At 34.3% G+C, this 20,577-nt stretch overlaps 1 protein-coding gene across 1 annotated transcript; it reads left to right on the forward strand.

Moving 5' to 3' along the window:
* The first annotated feature begins 89 nt into the window (after positions 1 to 89).
* Positions 90 to 12,615, forward strand: Ppcs (phosphopantothenoylcysteine synthetase). Its single transcript, XM_085945078.1, has 5 exons — positions 90 to 273; positions 1,574 to 1,802; positions 2,483 to 2,697; positions 7,686 to 7,871; positions 11,372 to 12,615. Exons 1-5 carry the CDS (start codon positions 145 to 147, stop codon positions 11,555 to 11,557), a joined length of 945 nt encoding a protein of 314 aa, XP_085801204.1. The 5' UTR covers positions 90 to 144; the 3' UTR covers positions 11,558 to 12,615.
* Positions 12,616 to 20,577: the final 7,962 nt, after the last annotated feature.

Consider the following 20,577-nt stretch of genomic DNA (forward strand, 5'->3'; position numbering starts at 1 on the left):
GCATATTATTTTTTTAACAACATGGCAATGAAAATTCGGAAGTTTCTCTGACGTTTCTTATCATGATTTATATTTGCATTTGCATACATGATAATTAATATTATATTGGCGGAGGATTGACGGGCTGACGGCAGGTGTGTGGAAATGGCTTCGCAATGGGAGGATTTTTACGCTTCTCATTTACCACCGACTGATTTTGAAGACAATAGAACTCTCCTGAAAGAATTCTGCGAGAGACATAGCAAATTTGGCCACAAAGTGGTCCTAGTTACGGTTTGTATTTTCCCTTTTTTATTTCATTGATAGGTTAACAAGGATCACCTGTAGAAGGCTACATTTTTTTGTCATACCAATTAAATTTCAAGTGTGACTGTTTTTTGTATTACAGATATTCTTCTTATAAGTATAACTAGTATTCCAAGTAATATAGAAGTGTTTTATGTTATTTAAATTTTCTACTGAAGTATTTCATAGCTGAGAATATAATATTATTTTGTAAAATAATAAGTAATATCGAAATCCACTTTGATTGACCTCTGAAATGAAATATCTATTTAATACACATTTTCAAAGTAGACTTCCAAGTATTAAGTATTTAATTGTCATTAATAATAATCTTCTTTAATTAATGTCTTTTTAAATATAGGCCAATCAATTCTCCTGTTATAAAATGATAATATAATTTATATTGGATTCTACCAAGAAAACTCGATTTATATTTTTAATTTTTTTTTTGCCATATTCTTAAGATATTGTTTGAAGAGAGGGGTGGCGAAGGGTGGAGGTAGCCTGTTAAGCTCAAACATAAACAGTGCACACTAAACTTTGTCAGTCAAATTTATTTGTTTTCATTGAACTGACTACAATTTGTGGATAGAGTTTCTTAGTTTTTAAAATTCAATTTAGTACTTAAATCCTGCCTAATCCAATCCATAATCAAAAATATTCATTTATCTATAAAATATCTAAAATTATGCCACTAACCCATACCTACATAATTTAAAAAAAGAAGACAAGTTGTTTATTGTAATGAAGTGCTGAACTGCCGGCACTGGTAGGTACCTACTGACTTCACAAAGTTTGGATTTTTTACATGCAATTTCAACCATATGCGTGGATACTTTTTCAATGTTGTCGGCGAAAACACCAATTAGGTACTTACGACACTTAACTCGTGTCATAAACGTAATCCGATCCCGACGGCATCGGTCTAGTTAACGGCCCAATCAGATTTTATTGCTTAGGGTCGAAAATGTTTTTTTTAAACGATCGACACATTAACTCTTTTGCTCGGTATACCCTAGAAGTAGCTCGTTATAAAAGTAAATAAATGTATGGAAAAAATCATAAATTAAAATGTCAACGAATGTTTCCTCATTACATACGATATCTCGCTATTTCCATGATCGTAATAACCAAGTTCGACTGTACTCAGTTATTTTTAGAGCTGTCACTTATGTTTCTCAACTCTGCTATTTAGTGTCGTGGCACCCGATATTAAGCGTCGCTTAAGGCCACTTTTAATAATAACATTTCTCGTGCCCCTTATAATAATTATTGTTGTTTTTTTCAGTCGGGCGGCACCACTGTCCCGTTAGAACACAACACTGTCCGATTCGTGGACAACTTCAGTGCGGGGACACGGGGGTCCGCATCGGCAGAGTATTTTTTAGACCATGGCTACGCTGTTATTTTTATGCACCGCCAGAAGTCCCTGGAACCCTTTGTCCGCCATTTTAACGGACAGAGGTTTATGGACATGCTGGACATTCAAGAGAGAGGACCTAACACCACTATTAATGGTAAGACAATGTTTCCCTGGTTATTTAGTGAAGTTACAAATCAGATTCTTCATAATCCACAATGACAGATCAAATATTATGTTTTGGGTCTCGAAATGATGTGATTTTCACTTTTCATGATAGTTTAACTTCCTTGGTATACTGAGTTAGTTACATATTATTTTTGAACAAACATTAATGGCAGTTATAGCGCGTGCGCCTTCGAATACCTTCTCTTTCACTCATCGGATATCGCATACCGCACAGTCCGGGCGTTCCCACTCTATTCGGCGCCTCCCCTATCGCATGCAGACGTGATCACATAGACAGCAGAGATGGGGTCGTCTATTTGACTATATAAGGCGACGCGTGGCCTTGAATAATCAGTCAGAATTGGGTTGGGCTTGGCTTCGTCAAGAGACCTAGATCACTACAGTAGTCTTGCTTGCACTCTGAAAACGGATACACGGTTAGCCGTAAGCCCTATCAGAGTCCAGTGAGCTATTTGATTGAGCTAGGTACATGGTCTGATTACGTCGTAGTTCCACTCTCAGTTACCTCTAACCTATTATACTCGCACACATCAAAATCATTCTACTGTTACCGTGTTATTTTCAAGAGATACCCACTACATGTTATTTATAAATAGTACTACGCGTTAGTAGTGCCCTTATACAGTATAATTTTTCTAATTATTACAGTTAAACCCGATAGTGTAGACGTAGTGGCACCAATTCTGTCGCGGTACAAGGCAGCCCACGGAGCAGGGATGTTACTATACGTGTCGTTCACGAGCGTCTCCGACTATCTGTGGCTCCTCAGAGCCGCCTGTGAGTGCCTCGCCTCGTTCGGACCTCGCGCCCTTCTCTACTTAGCCGCGGCTGTCTCCGACTTCTACATACCAAGTAATCAAATGGTAAGACCAATACTTATTCTAAATCCTAAATTTATGGTTTCTATTCTACAACTTATTTCTAATGCACAATCAGTATGAAACATTTTATGCATGAATAATCAGATAAGAATCTCCCAATTTTTCAGGTTATTATCATAAGTTTAGTACTCCATAATGTAATATTCCATGGTCAGCCTGGATGGATCCACTGCCTCCTTCCATGCTTCTCAGACCCGATGCAATTGCAATGTAATTCCACTGAACTAAATGATTTTGTCAATTTAGTGGATTATATGGCAGCCCCGTGGTCGTTTAGTTCCACCGTATGACATCCACTCTTCAAGCAACATATCTGGCCCATTTTCATTTATCAGCTTGATGCCCTCTTATCACACTATGCACTCTTGTCTGCCTCATTTGTTATAGTTTTCTTTCATAGTCTTTCACGTCAACATAGGTACACCATTTGCACCGTTGCGTTATTCCTAATTTTTACATTTATCTTACATTAAGTGTCAATATTGTACGTACATAATAATAGAGATTGCCAAGTTGATCAAATGGCTATGGACTTGATATGTCATTTCACGGTAACCGCTGCGCAAATGCACTATTATAGTGGTAGCCACAGATCACTAAACAGCCACGTTGTCACCCTACATCCTGCCAGATCGATGAACTTTGCCGCCTCACGTAAAGGTTTCATAACAGTTTTTTTACGAGTAATGGATATTAGCCTCTTGCTAAATCTATTAGGTTCATGCTCTGGGTTCAATCACACATTGAAGAACAACATGTGAATTTTGCCAGACCCGGGATGCGAACTCGAGACACAAGACTTACTAACCGGATATGTTAACGCTTGGTAATCGTGGGCGCTCTTCTTTACTGTAGATACATAATTTATAAACACCTCAGATATATATCTACTGCTTTATCAATTGAGCCATCTGCGTCTTACCGAATTAAAATGAAATTAACATCATACATGTGAAACGTTTCAAAAATTGTGCATAAAACTCAACAATATGTCTGAGACGCAGCAGAAAAACAGCCAAGAAGTGATAGAAGTAGGATGCAGGTGACTCAATTGGTAAAGCACATTGGCCAGAATCCAACGCATGCGGGTTTTAGTCTTGCTCAGCATCATATTTTTTTTTCAAAGATTTTTTCTGGCAGGTGTATAAATAAATATGTCTGTTTTCAAATAATTACATATGTTCGATAAGTAATCGATAAAATTTTTTGTGTTTACATAAATGCCACAGTTATGTATACAAATTCTTGTTTTAACATACATTACGTCTACTTCCTATTGACATAGTGTAGAAGTTTGAGATCAAAGTTCAAAGATTTGAATCCCTAGTCATGCGGAAATATAATTAGTCGGTTGCTTTTTTGAATTGACTAACAAACACTCATGTGTTGTATATTTGTAAATAAACATAATACTAGTGCAATGTATATTCTACAAATATTGTTGGTGTCACATTAAAAGATTACATACCAATAATATTGATTTTGTGACACACTTACACGGACACCCATTAGCTGGGCTTAACATAATTATTTTTAGCTCGACAAATATTCCAATTATTGAGCACAGCACAGTCCCTCTGATAATTTAATAATTTCACCTTCTTTCAATTACTGTCTTCGAGCTTTTCCTATATATGTATTAATAGGTACTAAGGACCGAAGGTACTTGATTAAATTTGAATTTAAATTCTAATGTATTTAAGTTTTGTACTATTCCATATAAGTCGTTTTTTGCGACCCGTGTTTCGCCTTTCGGTGTCTTCGAGCACTATGTGCACTCACCAAAAGGCAAATACACACTGACAACGAATACAAGAATTTTATTTATGTATGGTCCCAATATTGAAGCTTGATTTGATATAAATAAAAAAAGATTTCAAGTTATACACATTTATATTTTTTATAAAAATTGCTGTTTTTTAAAATAGATATAAAAAATATTAAAACTATGAATTAAAAATCTCTTAGGTGATGCTTAGAAAACAATAAAAAATATGACCATAAAATATATGTAATAATAGGGTGCAGTCCGATACAACAAATTCATATTTTATTACATTTTTTACAATTGTAGTTTTATCTTTGACTTAAAATAAAAAATATTTTTCTTTTTAATGTTTTCAGATACATATTTATCAATTAATTTAGTTGAAATTGTAAATTATCAAAAAAAAACTCAAATTGCAAGCTTCGTATTTTTCCGCTAGGTGCCTCTTTAAAAAAGGCTCAGTAAAGACTTCACCTTAAACAATATCTATCCAAATTCATGCTCACACAAGTGGAATATATCAATATCCAAAGAGATTTGAATGAACACAGTTACTGCCAGCCCAATTGGCACTACCAATGGCAGGTTAGTCCTGTACCTTGGGAGAACAAATGAGAGGGTCCTGAACAACTCTCTCCATCTATCCTTATTGAATGTAGTTACTCATATTTGAGTGCTACCATACGCACTGTTCTGGATAACAGACCCGATGATGGCCAACAGTAGGTACTCTGTTATACGAGGGTGGGTCAATAATTCCTTAGAAAAAAGCATTAAAACAGTTTTTATTTTTGTATTTTTTTTTTATTTCTCAACATAATCTCCTTGGAGCTCAATACACTTGGTTAGACGTTTCTCAATTTTTTTTAAACCGTCAGAAAAATAAGTTTTCGGAAGGTCCTCAAAATAAGCATTTTTTCCGATCGATGACTTCTTCATTTGAAAAAAAACGTTGTCCACTTAGCCATTCTTTTAAGTTTGGGAAAAGGAAAAAGTCACTGGGGGCTAAATCTGGCGAATACGGTGGGTGGTCGACCAATTCGAACTTCAATTCTTCAATTTTAGCCATTGATCGTAAACATGTGTGAACACGGGCATTGTCCTGATGAAAGAGGATTTTTTTCCTGTTTCAATGAGGCCGTTTTTCTTCAATTTCGTTTTTTAGCTGGTCCAATAAAGATGCATAATAATCCCCTGTTATTGTTTTTCCTTTTTCCAAATAGTCAACGAAAATAATTCCACGTGCATCCCAAAATACATTAGCCATAACCTTACCAGCTGATTTTACGGTTTTCGCCTTCTTTGGACATGGTTCGCCTTTCGCAATCCACTGCTTTGACTGTTCTTTCGTCTCGGGAGTATAGTGGTGTATCCATGTTTCATCTACAGTCACAAAGCGACGAAAAAATTCATCCGGATTGCGTTGCATGAGCGACAACAGGGCTTTAGAGGCCACCACCCTATTGCGTTTATTGTCGACTGTGAGCAAACGCGGCACTCATCTTGCAGAAACTTTTTTCATGCCCAATTTGTCATGTAAAATAGAAATGACGCTACCTTTTGAGATCCCTGTAACCTCAATTATCTCACTCAACTTTAATCTTCGGTCACTTAACACCATATCGTGGATTTTATTGATCATTTCTGGTGTAGTCACCTCTACAGGACGTCCTGAGCGTGGTTCATCCTTTGTTGATGTACGACCACGTTTAAATTCATTTAACCAGTTATAAATAGTTGCAAGTGAAGGAGCAGATATGCCGTGAACTAAATCCAACTCATTTTTTATTTCCTTTGCTGTTAACCCTTTTATATTAAAATGTTTAATAACAGCTCTAAACTCAATTTTCTCCATTTTTGTAAACAAGCAAATTTTTTTTTAAATTTACGAAAATAAAAAACAACAACCCGACCAATCTGATTGAAACTTCGCAGCATACTGAATCGGTAGTGCCGCTGCATGAAAACAAACCGCTTACAGTACTAGTCGCGCCACCTGTCGGCTTTTCTAAGGACTTATTGACCCACCCTCGTATATCCGTGATATTTGTTCATGAAATAACCATTTTTTATTATTAGATTTATTTTCATTATTAGATTAAATCTAAATTATCAATATGTTGTGTTTGGTGTATATGTTACGCCGAATGTGCGAAATTGACTATTACATGAAATGGGCAAAATTTTGCCTAAGTCATGAAAAATGCAAGCCCGTTGCCTTATTCATGAATTAGACAAAATATCTGGCGAATTTATCTGCCTAGTTCATACTTTGGACAAATTAGATAGTAGCGCTACGGTGGTATTTTTTGCAACTAAACTAAATGTGTCAAATGCTCATGCATTGGTGAAAATGTACGTATATTATCTATGGTCAAAATAGATGATCGCGCTCCGGTGGTGTTTTTTGCAACTAATCAAACTAACCAAATGTGTCAAATGTCATTGATTATAATATAAAAATATACAATGACGTTCATATCCATTTACTATGCGCAAAAAAATCTAGAACTATAATATGATAACGGAAGAATTTTATTGAAAGGTATTTTCGCGATTTGATTCGTGCTTGGGTATCAATCGTGCAATGGTCGATTTTATGTTTGTGATAGTTTGTTGACACTTGTTAGCTAACCTCAAAATGGACATTCAGTTGAATAATTTAATTCAGAATTACAAAACCTAACCTAACCTAACCTAATAATAATATTATATTATGTGCAATTATAACTAATAAAACCATCCGTATTAAATTTACTTTTTCTTCTGTCATGTTGACAGTTTAAGAATTACATACCCTGGTGAATTCATGTACTCGGCAGAAAATTTACCTAATTCATGAATAAGGCAACAGGCTTGACTATTACATGAATTAGCCAAAATTTTGCCCATTTCATGTAACAGTCAATTTCGCACATACGGCGTAACATATACACCCACGATGTAATAACGGAGCGTCTGAAGCACTGGCTCACGGATTCGAATACCGCTTCTGGCAAATATCACATTTTTTTTTTTGTTTGTGTTTAATTCAGACGAAGGTAGGTTCCCAGTAAGTTCAAAGAATGGCTAAAAACTGTAAAAAAAACCTGTTCAGATAACCTTCACCTTATGGAATCCCATATAATCTGCTATGGGAGGAAAATGATAATTTACCTTTTTTTTACCTGTCTGTAAATAACTCTTTATGTATATTTTACAGCCCACTCATAAGATCCAATCGGGACAGGGTGCTCCGATAATTCAGCTCCAGCTAGTGCCAAAGATGTTGTCCCCCTTGGTGAACGTGTGGGTGCCGAGGGCTTATGTCGTATCCTTCAAGTTGGAAACTGACGAAAATTTACTAATAGCCAAGTCACGGGAGTCACTGAATAAATATAAACACAAGGTGAGTCACTCAAACTGCACATTTACTTGGTCATGTTTCATTGGTGTCATTACCTTTATGATCTATTACTGCCATCCTAAACCACCAGACTTCAAGCTTCCGCCGCCAGCTGCCAACAATCTTTCACACCGATTCACCTAGCATCAGTGCTTGTAGAGTAGAATTCCTTCACGCCAAAATTTGCACTAATACAGTGGGACCACTTATCAACATATGAGTGCTCTTATCTATTAAACTATATATCTGTACCTTAGAGCTAAAAATGCGGAAGTCACATTTTTATCATTTTACAACATTTTTATTAGGTCGTATTCTTGTTTGCCCGGTGGTTGTTTATCCAGTACAAATCGATTTTTAACTAACTTCCCGACTATCTTGACATTTGAAACTTTTAGAATATATCAGAACACGATGCCAATGCATTCTTTTAATACTTTTAGCCATCTTTAAGTAGAATTGAATTCATTTTCAGTTAATTCTGTTTTATAAGAAAAGTTATTTCGGAAGAAATCCGTAAAAAATAATACACTATTATTGGTTGCTAGGGGTCTGGGGTCCTAGCAACTAAATTATTAATATATACGTGGGTTACTATGGAAATCAATATGAAATGTCAAAATGACATTTCAGTATTCTATAATATTTATTCAGTATTTCTATCAAGTACAAATTTTTTTGATCGTTTAAGGTAGTCAAGTTAAGTTTATATGATTCAACAGAAAATTTAAAAACGTTGTATAAATAAAAAGTTCTTTTTATCTTGTAATTATTTTTGTCCATTTTGTAATTATAGGTTTAAGGGGTTGTGTGGCTACAATTAATTGAGAAACGTTAATCTATAAGACAAAAGAAGAAAACACATTGATCAGAACAACCCTCCCGTAAAATCTTGTTGATCCACATTATTCCGTCATAAATAGTAAATTATAAGGATGGTCAATAAAAGAATAATTATTGTATATTAACGACTCACTTTGCGTTTTACAGCAAAATATTGTTTGACGGTGTCTCCTTTACAATGTTGACTCATTCGATTTTACAGCCTATTAAATGATATAGGTACACAGTGTTGCCATCTTTTTCTATGCCGATTTTAATAGTACGAAGGCGTAAAAATTATAGTATTTCTAAAAAATTTATAGTACAGGAACATTTTTCGTCTTGAATCCTTTAAAATTATAGTATTTTGGTATATTTGGCGTAAAATTATAGTATTTTACATTTTTCGCAGAATTAAAATTATAGTATTGTACTATAATTATAGTACGGTTGGCATCACTGTAGGTACACTAAACTTTAGTAGAGTAGAGTTAAGTATGCTGATTTAAATGTGCGTTCATGTTTTCTTAATGTTGAAGGGGTTTGGGAGTCCAATTTTCAATTAGTTTTCAAAATACTTACTTCTAAAACGACGGTAGTCCATTTATTATACTTTAGAGGTGAAAGAGAAGTCATTTTTGCTTTAAGCTATAGCAAAAAGATTAATTACAAAAGTGCGGAAGTCCAACATACAGAGTTTTTGTCCGAAAGCGAATGAGTATTTTAACTAGATCAGATGAACTATGTTAAAACTGCTCTCTTGCAAAATATTGTGACTTCTCTAAGGTACAGATATTACTAAAAAAATGTGGTTTAGGTGTAAATGTTACACATGTCGGAGAGGTTGAATATTGATACAATGGTTGCAGGAGTGCATGTTAGTGATAGTGAGACTGGTACTAAAGTCAGTTTGAGTGAGTATTACCATAGTACCCCCCTCGTAGTGAAATGCTTTTTCAATCAATAAACCACATCAAAAAATGTTGTTACTGTAGTGTCTGGGAGTGGGAGTGATGGTCACTGATAATCCGCTCAATGTTGTTGTTACGTTTAATTATATTATATGTTGTGTTAAATATCATTTAAATCATAATTATATTACTTTTCACTTAGGGTGCAAGAAAGACATCTCGAGTTCAAATCCCCGATGAGTCCAAGATATATTTTTTTTTTGGTTGACGTACTTTCAATTATATCTAGCTGCCTTGAAAATTAAATCATAAGGATATTGATATAAATTAGCAATCATGCGATGGCTGGAATAGCGTAATTGGCAACGTGCATGCCTGTCTAGGGGCGGCAGGTTATATGAAAGTATGATGAAGCAGGCTAGTATGGTGAGGCGGGCTGGTAATCAATTTGTGGCAAAATTTGAACGTTAACATTCTATTATATGGGTACGTTATAATGACCAAAGTAAATCCTCTGTGATGCCGTGAATTTTTTTTATGGCGTCGCTATTTCTCGTAAGTTGTCGGCTATTGTTGGCCTGCTTCATTCAGCTGTATGAGAAAGCCGATTACTTGCCGCTCTTTTAATTTAATACCTCTATGATGCCTGCTAATTGAAAGGTCTCGACGTTAACAAATGCAAGGGTGTCATAACTAAAACGGCAGATATAAATCTTGTTAGTAATATCATTATTTTCATTTAAATTACTTACAGTGCTGGTATGCTTTCCCTGACAGAATTTGATAGCGTAGTTATTAACAATAATTTGCAAGAATCATAGATGGATCGATAGCATTGTTGATACGAGCACTCACCCGGACAGTAAATGATGTGAGTTGGAATCACACATTTCTAGGTATGTTTCTGAGGTTTTTCAAAATCATATATTTTTAATCATCATCCTTACTTACTGAGATGTCCAGGGTTCCAGCGGCTAGCTCAGGTGTCTATCGAACCCCGGATTCACAAAAAAAAAAAAAAAAAAAAAAAAAAGGATACATTTATGTTCGTTAAATTAAATAAAACCACGAAGTCTTTCTTGTGCGGGTCTTAGTGTTATATATTTTAATCTTTAGTTGGACAAGGTTATTTTGTGTTCTTTTTTACAGTTTTATATATTTAGTTTTTACAATTAGAGTCGCAGGTCCGTACACATTTTTTAAGGGACGCTTACTGACTTTTTTTCTTTTGAAATTCCCTGGACCCACGCCGACCAGTAAAAGGGACTCTCGTGATTGGCCAAATTCGATCGGATGATCTTTTTGATTTGGCGAATCACGAGGATCACCTCGACGCAGGCGCGCAGAAATTTTAACGTTGCGCAATGCGCGGCAAAATTTACTGGATTTGAATACTTATATTTTATGTATTATATTTAGTCTTAAAATTATCTCTTTCATCCATCATCATTTTTTATACTTTAAAATCTATCTTAATTACACCTCCGCCCAGTAAGTGATTTTCACGCACCGGACGAAGGCCTTTACTCTTAAATAAAATATTAACGTAGTTGAGCAGGGAACCAGATCAGGTGTTTTATTCAATTGTTTATAGAGATCAGGTTTGCGGTTCGGCCCGTTTTTTATTTAATATTTACAGAAACCAACAAAAGCCTGTTGATAACAGGTATGTGTCATTACCTCAAATATTCTGACTGCAACTCCGTAGAAAGTTTATCTTCAACATCTTTTGGTTTGAGAATTGAAGAATCTCTTTTGCATTGTGTGCAGTTGGTGATAGCGAACATCCTGCAGACCCGGCGTCACCGCGTAGTGTTTGTGACTCCGGAGCAGAGCCACGAGATCGTGCTGAGCCGCGAGGAGGTGCACTCGGGAATGGAGATCGAAGCCTCCATCGTCAGCAACGTGGTGAAGAAGCACGAGGAGCACCTCAAACAGAGCTGCCTCGTTCGCTGAGACCGTCGTCCTGCGCCCTGCCTGCCATCCGGGGGCACGGGCGCGGGTGCGGGCAAGCGCGTCTTTCTCTTCGACGATTAGACTACTCTTTACCCTCGACTGAGGTATACTCTCTGTTGTACCTTTTTTCGTTTTGATTTCATTGTCAGTCTCTGCTAAAACTCTCAATGTCTCTCACAACACATTTTCAATCATCCTGTAGGCTTCCTTAATAATATTCTGACGATAGGTAAGATAACCTAATTTTGAAAACAAAAAATTTTGGATAGAAGCAAAAGACAACAATTTCGTATTAGATTTTTTGACAGCTATTTGTACAGTGTGTTCATTTTCAAGATTGAAAATTCGTTGATTAAGTGCGAACCAAATTGAGGTGCATGTCGCGGACTATCACGTGACGTCACAGTAAGCTGCCATTACGGGAAAAAAGTGTGTAATGTCATTGTTCTTGGTGTTTAAAATGTTATCAGACTGATGCTCCCATCCCGTAGCACATTTTGAACCTTTAAACGAGCATTGTCAGTTGGCAAAATCTGCCAAATTCACTAGAACAACAATTAGGTCACCTCAGTTTAAACTGCACTGCATCAACACCTGCATGACGTTTTTAGCGTTTGGCACTATGTATTTTCGATAATTACGTTGTCTATTATCTATGGTCTTACAGTTTGGGCTCTATTCAAAATATTATCTATGGTTATCATGCCGCAAGTATTCTGCAAAATGACGAAACCATAGACTAAATTTGTCGCCGCGACAGCGTGACATTAGGCAACATGTACCATGACATGCACTTCAATTTCATTCGCGCATCATTCACTTCTGTGTAGATTTTTTGGTAAAGATGTTCTTATTTTGGTCACAGAAAGTCATAGATTAAACGTAATATCATAGTTTTCAAAACTCATGACAATCAAAGACAATAATAAAAAATATAAATGTTGTTACCAATGTGTAGAATTATCGATACAAAAAAAAATTACAATCAACAATAAATTAATTAGACATCAGTAAAAAAACATTTTTTGTAGTAAATTCAATAGCACGAATTTGTTTTTAAAAAAAAAACAAAGCCTAGGAGGTAAAATACAATCATTTCTTTGTAAAGGGGTTGAGAGGTTGAGCAGAGACTTTGTATACTCCCCACGGTAATCAGGGCCAGGATATGATCCCTGTACTGCTGACTCGGCGATCAGCCGGTTATCGTGGTCTTTCATAAAAAGACTTGTCTATGTACGGAGATCATTCTTGTAGCACCAATCTAGATTGATTAGAAGAGGAATATAGAAAGACAATTCCATAATATAATAGATAATTTATTTATTATTGCTGTCTGCTTACTTTGAAATTTTGTTCATCTAAATTACCATACTTTGCAATAGACGATATACTGCCATGCTAAGTAAAAAGATAGTGTTTTTGACTAGTTTTAAACTACCTTTTCTCTTATATTATGCAAAATTATTGGATTGTTTTGACAAAATCTTTAAATAGACAATGTATTTTGGTTCTCATTTCACTAAAACCAAAAAACACTATCTTTTTATATAATGTTTGTGAAACCGTGAGACTTTCACGGTTGTTTTTTATCATTCTTCTTTATGATTCTTGGGTTTCCACTGCGTGTGCTTCTTCCTTCTTTCCTTGACGTTTCGGGAACGTTGCAGAGGCTTTTATCAAGAGATATGTGTTATGATGAAGTGTAGTATAGGTGTGTGAATGCAAGCGTCGCTCTAAGAATGCCAAAAGGAATCCGATTAAATAAGAGCAAACGTTGCTCAGAGTGACTTTCGATTTGAGTGACAATCGTTTCATAATGATGGCATTAACATTTCATATATTATATGAGTGCTTTTTTTGCTACTTCATGTATTACAGTAAAATGGTATTTCACCAAGTGAAAGTCAACTCATTTGATAGACTTAAAAGGTGTTTCAAAGTAAACAGACAACATAATTTTTTATTTACATAATATGTATAGATTTTTATATATTTTTGTTATACTTAGTTATGTTGTTTTAATTTTTTATGTATATTATGTAATATTCCTGTCAATATAACACACGCGTATGCTACTTATTATATATCCTAATGTATGAATGGTTACTGTCATACGTCAATGTAAACAAATGCAGGCAGGAAATATGTCATCCTCTGTTAGTCCTAACATGGATTTCATGCTTACTATATTATATTCTAATTATTATCATTGTTTCCAATGTATAATAAAAGTAATAATTGATATCGAGATGAATAAATTATATTACACTTGATATATAATTATGGACAATGTAATGCATTTATAGACCAACAAAAATGCATAACCAACTTTATATCAGAGTTTACAATTGCTTGTAATTTTAAAGAAATTGTAATATCTATATTTCAGATTCGCAAAATTCTCATTTCATCCATAAATGCATACCGATGTCCAATTCAACATTATACAGTACTCTCTCAGTAATCCGCCACCCCGAAAACCAGACAAGTGTCCAATTAGTAAAAGCGGCGGATTATAGTGTATGCATACAAAACATGGTAAAAATTAAAACAGGTATTTCGTAAAAATAGTTTTTTTTAGATATTTGTACTAGCAAATTACGGTTTTATTTCTAATCAAAATCAAGTATTTACTAAATTATACATATTTATAAACTAAATATTAAACAGTAAATCACTTGACACAACCAGTTGTTCAGTGAGGAAGATATTCTTGAATGGTTTAGGATTCCTGGCTTTCCCTATTACCAAAAACTTCATTTTGTGTGTCCCGGTTGCATTGGAGCACAGCATAATTATTGTGATACGGTCCTTGGGCACTTTCGTCCCTGGTACATTACTTTCTTCGCGATGAACGTACGTTTTACGAAGAAGTTTCCAAAATAAACCCATCTCATCTGCGTTGTATACTTGTACGCGGCAGGCTACTAAATTTGACAATCAAATGCCGGCGAATTATAGAGCTTGATTTTGTGCTTTCAACAAGTAAAAATAAGTGCTGATTATAGTAATTGTCAGATAATCGAGCGGCGGATTACTGAGAGTGTACCATACAAATAAAATCAAATAACGTATACCTCGTAGTTGCAAATAATTGCATACAAAAACATTGCAACCGCATAACATTATTATTGACAATAGAAACAAATTACAACTAAAACATGATTCGCATAGTGCAAAAATAGGGGGATGAATTTGACAGGGGCTATTTTTAAACATTAAAATAAATTAATATTCAGGCTGTCGCCACACTGTGCGATTTGAAACAGAATTTACTGCAATATGTTTCATTATGTAACGTCATGTTGCGGGAAACCGTAATAGAACCATAATAATTATTATTTCCACAATTTCGCACAGTGTAGCAGTGCATTTGGCAGAAAGCTCACAGAATGCAGCGCGGCAAAGTGTAAAATTAGTAGGGGATTTACGAGGCATCGCCCAATGTACACAAAATGTGAGTGCTCCCACACTGTACATATTAGTATGAAACATTTGCATTACATCATCTCAGAAAGTAAATCGAATCGCCTTGAAACCGACCATGAAAAAATGGCAAAAATTTCAGATGAAGAGGACCAAAAAAGATAAACATGCCCCTTCTACCATTTCACACTTAGTGGGTTCTACAGTTTTAAGTCACATTGATTGAGTGGTCGCGTCCTCGCCTCGCCATGTCCTGTGAGCTTTGCGCCTTAGACTTATCAAATTCCAATGGGATAATAAAATAAATAACTAAAGTCGTTTTTAGAAGACTAATCGTTTGAAAGGTGTCTGTATTAGAACTTATGTCAAACAAAGGCTAACAATTCACAACAAGTGACAACTTAAAAAATTAATTTATTAGATTTGAATCGTAAGTGTAAAAGAGAATTAAATGGATAATTGTAATAGGTTTATCATTAAGCGATTGTTAATAATAAAATTAATGTCTATAATAATATTATGTACTTATACTCTTGGGCTTGTATTATATTAAATAGCTGATTCCAATAACAGTCCACCCTTCGCCTTAATAGGCAGCATCCATAGGCTTCAAGGACATGAAATTAATGTACATCCCTCTAAACTCATCACTGAGAAACTGAGTTTGAAAAAATACTGTGCACACTTGAAGTGACATTCTAGGCATAGTATTGCCCTTAAACAGACAATATGGCACAATTTTCTATTTTTAGTCTCAAATTATACATTCGAAAATAAATTATAATTCGGTAACCGGACAAAACAGAACATGAATAAACAAAATATGAAGAAACAGAACGGTGACAAAACAGAACAGCCAGGGGAAAAATAAAACATTCATTGTTGTCGTATCTATTTATTTATTAACCCTTAACACTCGAGTGCCGCCATATCGGCGGCATTAGAAGTTTCCCGTATTACTCGAGTGCCGCCGTAGCGGCGGCATCGCCTATAAAGTCATTTTTTGTAATATTTTCAGAAATTTTTATAATGCGATTTCAATCAAGTTAGAATGAATAATAATAGGTTATTACATTTATCTGAGAAAGAAGTCGGCAAAAGAATACTGCGTGCCTAATTTCAACATAGTATTTTTATCGGAAACTTCTCTTTTTTTATTCGTAGGTCGTCGCTTGCAAGCAATGTTTTTTTGTCACATAAATTTTATTTATTGAACGTTCCCAGACTAGAGTGAAGTGTTTGTCACGCATGATTTTGAAGTGTGTTTATATTTTTTATTGGTTCTCGCTTGCGCAGGGGCGTCTCGTATAGTTTACAGTTTTATATTTGAATACTGTTTTTGATGACAATACTTACTAGTATATTATGCCGATTCGGAACCTATATAATGTGAAATACTCTAATGGGTCAAATGAAAATTATTACGTATCGATTTATTATTTTTTGAGAAATCTTTTGATAATGTGTACCGCACTGGGAATGAGTTGTTATGAGCCCGAAACTAATTTAGGAAATTTACGAGACAGCCGCTTATATTACAAGTGTATTTGAAGGCAATTCATTTGTATCATATTTACAGTCATAATGGACGATTTACACTTTATAGCCAGTTCTCTACATACCGCTATTTCATTACGATTCTGTGATAAGCCAGGATTACATATTGGAGATTGCTTTGTGAAATACCACACAATCAAGAATTATAAATAAACTAAAAATAAGTACAGTATATTCATTATAAATTTATTTTACAGAATAAAAAAAAAAAAAAAAATTTTTACATTTTTTTCACCAATTAAATGTTTTATATTGAAATTATGCTTTGTGCGGGAAAAAGTCTCGAGTGGGTGGTATGTACCTTTAAAAAAAATTTCGAGTGGAAAAGGTTAAATACTTATAAAACTTAAGTTTATAAACAAAATATATATAAATATTTAATATATATAATCACTGTATGTCGGCGATTTGGTGTAAAACCTCAATTTGTCTGTTTGATTTTGATAATCATTCACAACTCCACAGAATTATTAAACTCATTCTTTCGTTGTACCTAGTCACCCAAGCATTTTGAACATGTTAGGTTGATTAAGACGAGATATACCTAGCTTGCTGGCAACATTGAGTCCCGTTTAATTGAGGTTTTTCAGTGATTAGGAATGCAGGAATGATATAATTTGATTTTTTTTTTTTACAGTGTATTGAAAACCTGTTATTAAAAATCCGTACAACATAGAGATACGACAATTTCAATATTAAATGTTATATTTTTCCTGAGAGGTTCCATTGATCACTGTTCTGTTTTGTCACTGTTCTGTTTTTTCATGTTTTGTTTGGTCACCGTTCTATTTCTTCATGTTTTGTTTATTCATGGAACCATAAATTAATTCTAAATATTTTATAATTAAATTTCTTCTCTGCCATCTTAAACGACAAATGCAACAAAAAAATTTTAACTTATAACATGCATAACTACCTGTACCTCGCATCATATCACTTGTGGCGCAATAACCCTAGGTGGGTCCTGCATCCTCAAGTTGTTACCAGTCCGGTCTATCTTCTATTGACCTCCTCCAATCCGGATTTCCAGTCGTTTCGAGTCCATACCATCCGACCACTGCAAGTTGGGTCTCCCAACACTTCTCCGACCAGACGGCTTCACATTTAATACTTGTCCATTCGTTGGATATAACTAGCCCATGTAAGCAAGAAATTTGAATGCTTTGGATTATATTATTTACCCAATGTAATTACTCAAATTTCTCGTAGACTTTATTCTCCAGATATCGCTCTCAGAATCTTTCTTCCAAAGATCATATTGACTGTTTGTTATTTAATAATTCGACAAAACTAAAATATTAATCCTAGAATATGTACAACAGGTTTCTGGAATTGACCATTTGATGTAATACGAGCCGAGATATATGATATAACTTGTCATGTATATTGGTCCATTTATTGAACTGATTGATATCGTCGAAATTGTGGGTCCATTGCCCAATGTATCAAACTGACATATCTCAAAATTTGCTTTTGGAAAACATAATATATACCCGTAGACGTAACACTGATAGTAGTATGCTGGCAAATAAATGTTATTTTTTGTCTAATTAAACGATAGATCTAAAGTTTATTATAAATTCAAAAGATTGTATAAACATTATACGGTATGTCTAAATATATGTAAGTAGCAGTGGTGAAGGTTGAAGGTAGGCTGTTATGATCTGACATAAATAGTGCATACTAAACTTTGTCAGTCATAAGCGCTGGCTAGACGCTCATGCTTTGCAACACAAGCTTAAATGCGCAAACCGGTTTGTATCAGCAAGCCCGTGTGTATGGACGGGAAAACGGCAGCTTGTGCAAACCGAAAAGCGCTGTAAAAGTAGTTTGCACAAACTATACCGGCGCAATACGTATATGTTTTCATTGAACTAACAATGCAAATTACTGATAGTGTTAGTTAGTTTTTTTTAATTTCAATTAAACCCTGTGTAAACCAAGCCATAATACATAATAGTCAAAAAATATTAATTGTCTATCTATTATAGTTTGGTTTAGGTAGGGTTTAATTGAATTGTTAAAACTAACCAGCACCACCTGCAATTTATATGTTTAATTCAATGAAAACAAATAAGTATGAGAAACAATGCTTAGTGTGCACTGTTTATGTTGAATCTTAACAGCCTACCTCCACCCTTCGCCACTGGTATATAGTATCATCTCTTAATTACAACATATTGGATAAATATCCAATACAAATAAATATTTTTATCATGTTTGTTTTTTACCATGCTATTATTTGTATAACTCCTTATATTCGGATGTAAATCTAGAACAGTGTTTTCCAACAGGTGTGCCGCGAGTGTTATCCTAATATACCATAAAACCTTCGACCAACTCACACCATTGACAACAATTGGCAGATATTATGCAACTAGCTAGAGACATTTAAGCCATCATTGTTTTTTTAAATATGTATAACCCATATACAAGTGCATTAACTTAGCACGATAATCAATCATGAAGCCGGCTGCTCTCAAAATTAAAATGTCAGTGAATGCATCATTCGGTTCAGCGATGTGAGTCATACATACTTTATAAAGAGCGCCATGTCCAATCATTCCTAGTGCACTATATGAGCTTAGCATAGGGAACTGTGCCGCTTTAATAAAAAGTTGAAAAACACTGATCTATCGAACAGTCATCCGGTATTAATTTTTCTTATAATATATTCTTCTAAAAAGCCTTTTGTAGGGCGTTATATTATCCTTATATAAGAAATACAACCAATAATTTAAAAATTTATAATAATAATATGTACATATTATATTATTTTTCGAAATTAAATATTTCCTTTTTTAGTTTCATACATATCTGTTGTCGTAATAAATGTATTACAAAGCTTTTAATATATCATCGTATGTATATATTGTATAAAAAATATATCAAAATTCAATCAAGCCTAGGTATTTGCTGGGGAACTGTGTACCTATAAATATTTTTAAAAATATATAAGAATTGGACTTGTATTGTATAATGCATTCAAATTTTGTTGGTAAAGCGATGTGTCAAAAAAAATTGAGTTAAAAATCATTACAATAAAGCAGTGTTTCCCAAGCTGTTAACCCGCAAAATATGAAGTGGTACATTGTTAAAATTTTAACGTAGAATACGTTTATTGGCAAGACCTGCCTACCTTAAAAAATTGTGACACAGCAGTGTCACGTTTGTTATCAACATTTATTTGACAAAAAAAATTAAATTGTTCTTTGGTGCAATTACCGGGGCTTGGTACCATGCTCGTAGCAAGGATAATTTCCTTTTGACCTATCTAATATCTATATATAGTGCCTGAAATTACTATAACTTTATATTTTTTAATAATTGTGTTCATTAAAATCGTTTTTAAAAAAAAAAAATTTATCGGAAAATTAATACTAAAAAAAATTACATCGCGTATATATTATATCATTGACATAAGATAAAAAAAATCCTTACATATATGACACTAAAGGGAAGCCTTCGATTGACAAGTACTAAAAAGAAAAAAGTCCCAAATCCGATTTTGAAAGGTAAATATTATTTTTTTACTATTTCGGTTTTCGTTCTGGTTCAAGTAAAAAAAATTATATCGGTTCGGTTCAGCTCAAGAGTGTTTTTAAATGATTTTATGTGTATTAAATTATATTTTCTACCATAATTTAGAACATTTTATGGTACTTGTATGATAGCCCGGCGCCACGCTCCGAAACTATGGTTATACTGCACTTCACGGGCGTAGCCATAAATTTTTAAAATAATATATTATAAATTATGAGAATTGTGTGATTGTGCGATCGTGAATGATTTCTTTGCGCCTTGAATTTGACACACATATGACTTACCTATGACAACTGAAGTGGGGAGTAATTTCATGTTAACACGTGTGTTTGAACACGTACGAAACTGAAAAATGGATATTCTTTTAACAGTTTTTCGGTTCAGCTCCTGTTCGAAGCCTTCGTTCGTGCCTGTAAAATCTGTCTGTATGTTTTGGGAAACACTGATAAATAATAAAAAAATATCAAACAAAATGTAGAATCATTTTACTTTGA

Source organism: Rhyacophila brunnea, unplaced genomic scaffold (genome assembly GCF_057557595.1).
Source record: "Rhyacophila brunnea isolate RB1 unplaced genomic scaffold, BYU_Rbru_1.0 scaffold_18, whole genome shotgun sequence".
In the NCBI taxonomy this organism is placed as follows: Eukaryota; Metazoa; Arthropoda; class Insecta; order Trichoptera; family Rhyacophilidae; genus Rhyacophila; species Rhyacophila brunnea.

Bases quoted from the DNA above. Each gene is read 5' to 3' on its own strand.
- Ppcs (XM_085945078.1), top strand. From the start codon at position 145: ATGGCTTCGCAATGGGAGGATTTTTACGCTTCTCATTTACCACCGACT. The intron at 274-1,573 runs GTTTGTATTTTC...TGTTTTTTTCAG, and splicing joins ACAAAGTGGTCCTAGTTACG to TCGGGCGGCACCACTGTCCC. The intron at 1,803-2,482 runs GTAAGACAATGT...TAATTATTACAG, and splicing joins ACCTAACACCACTATTAATG to TTAAACCCGATAGTGTAGAC.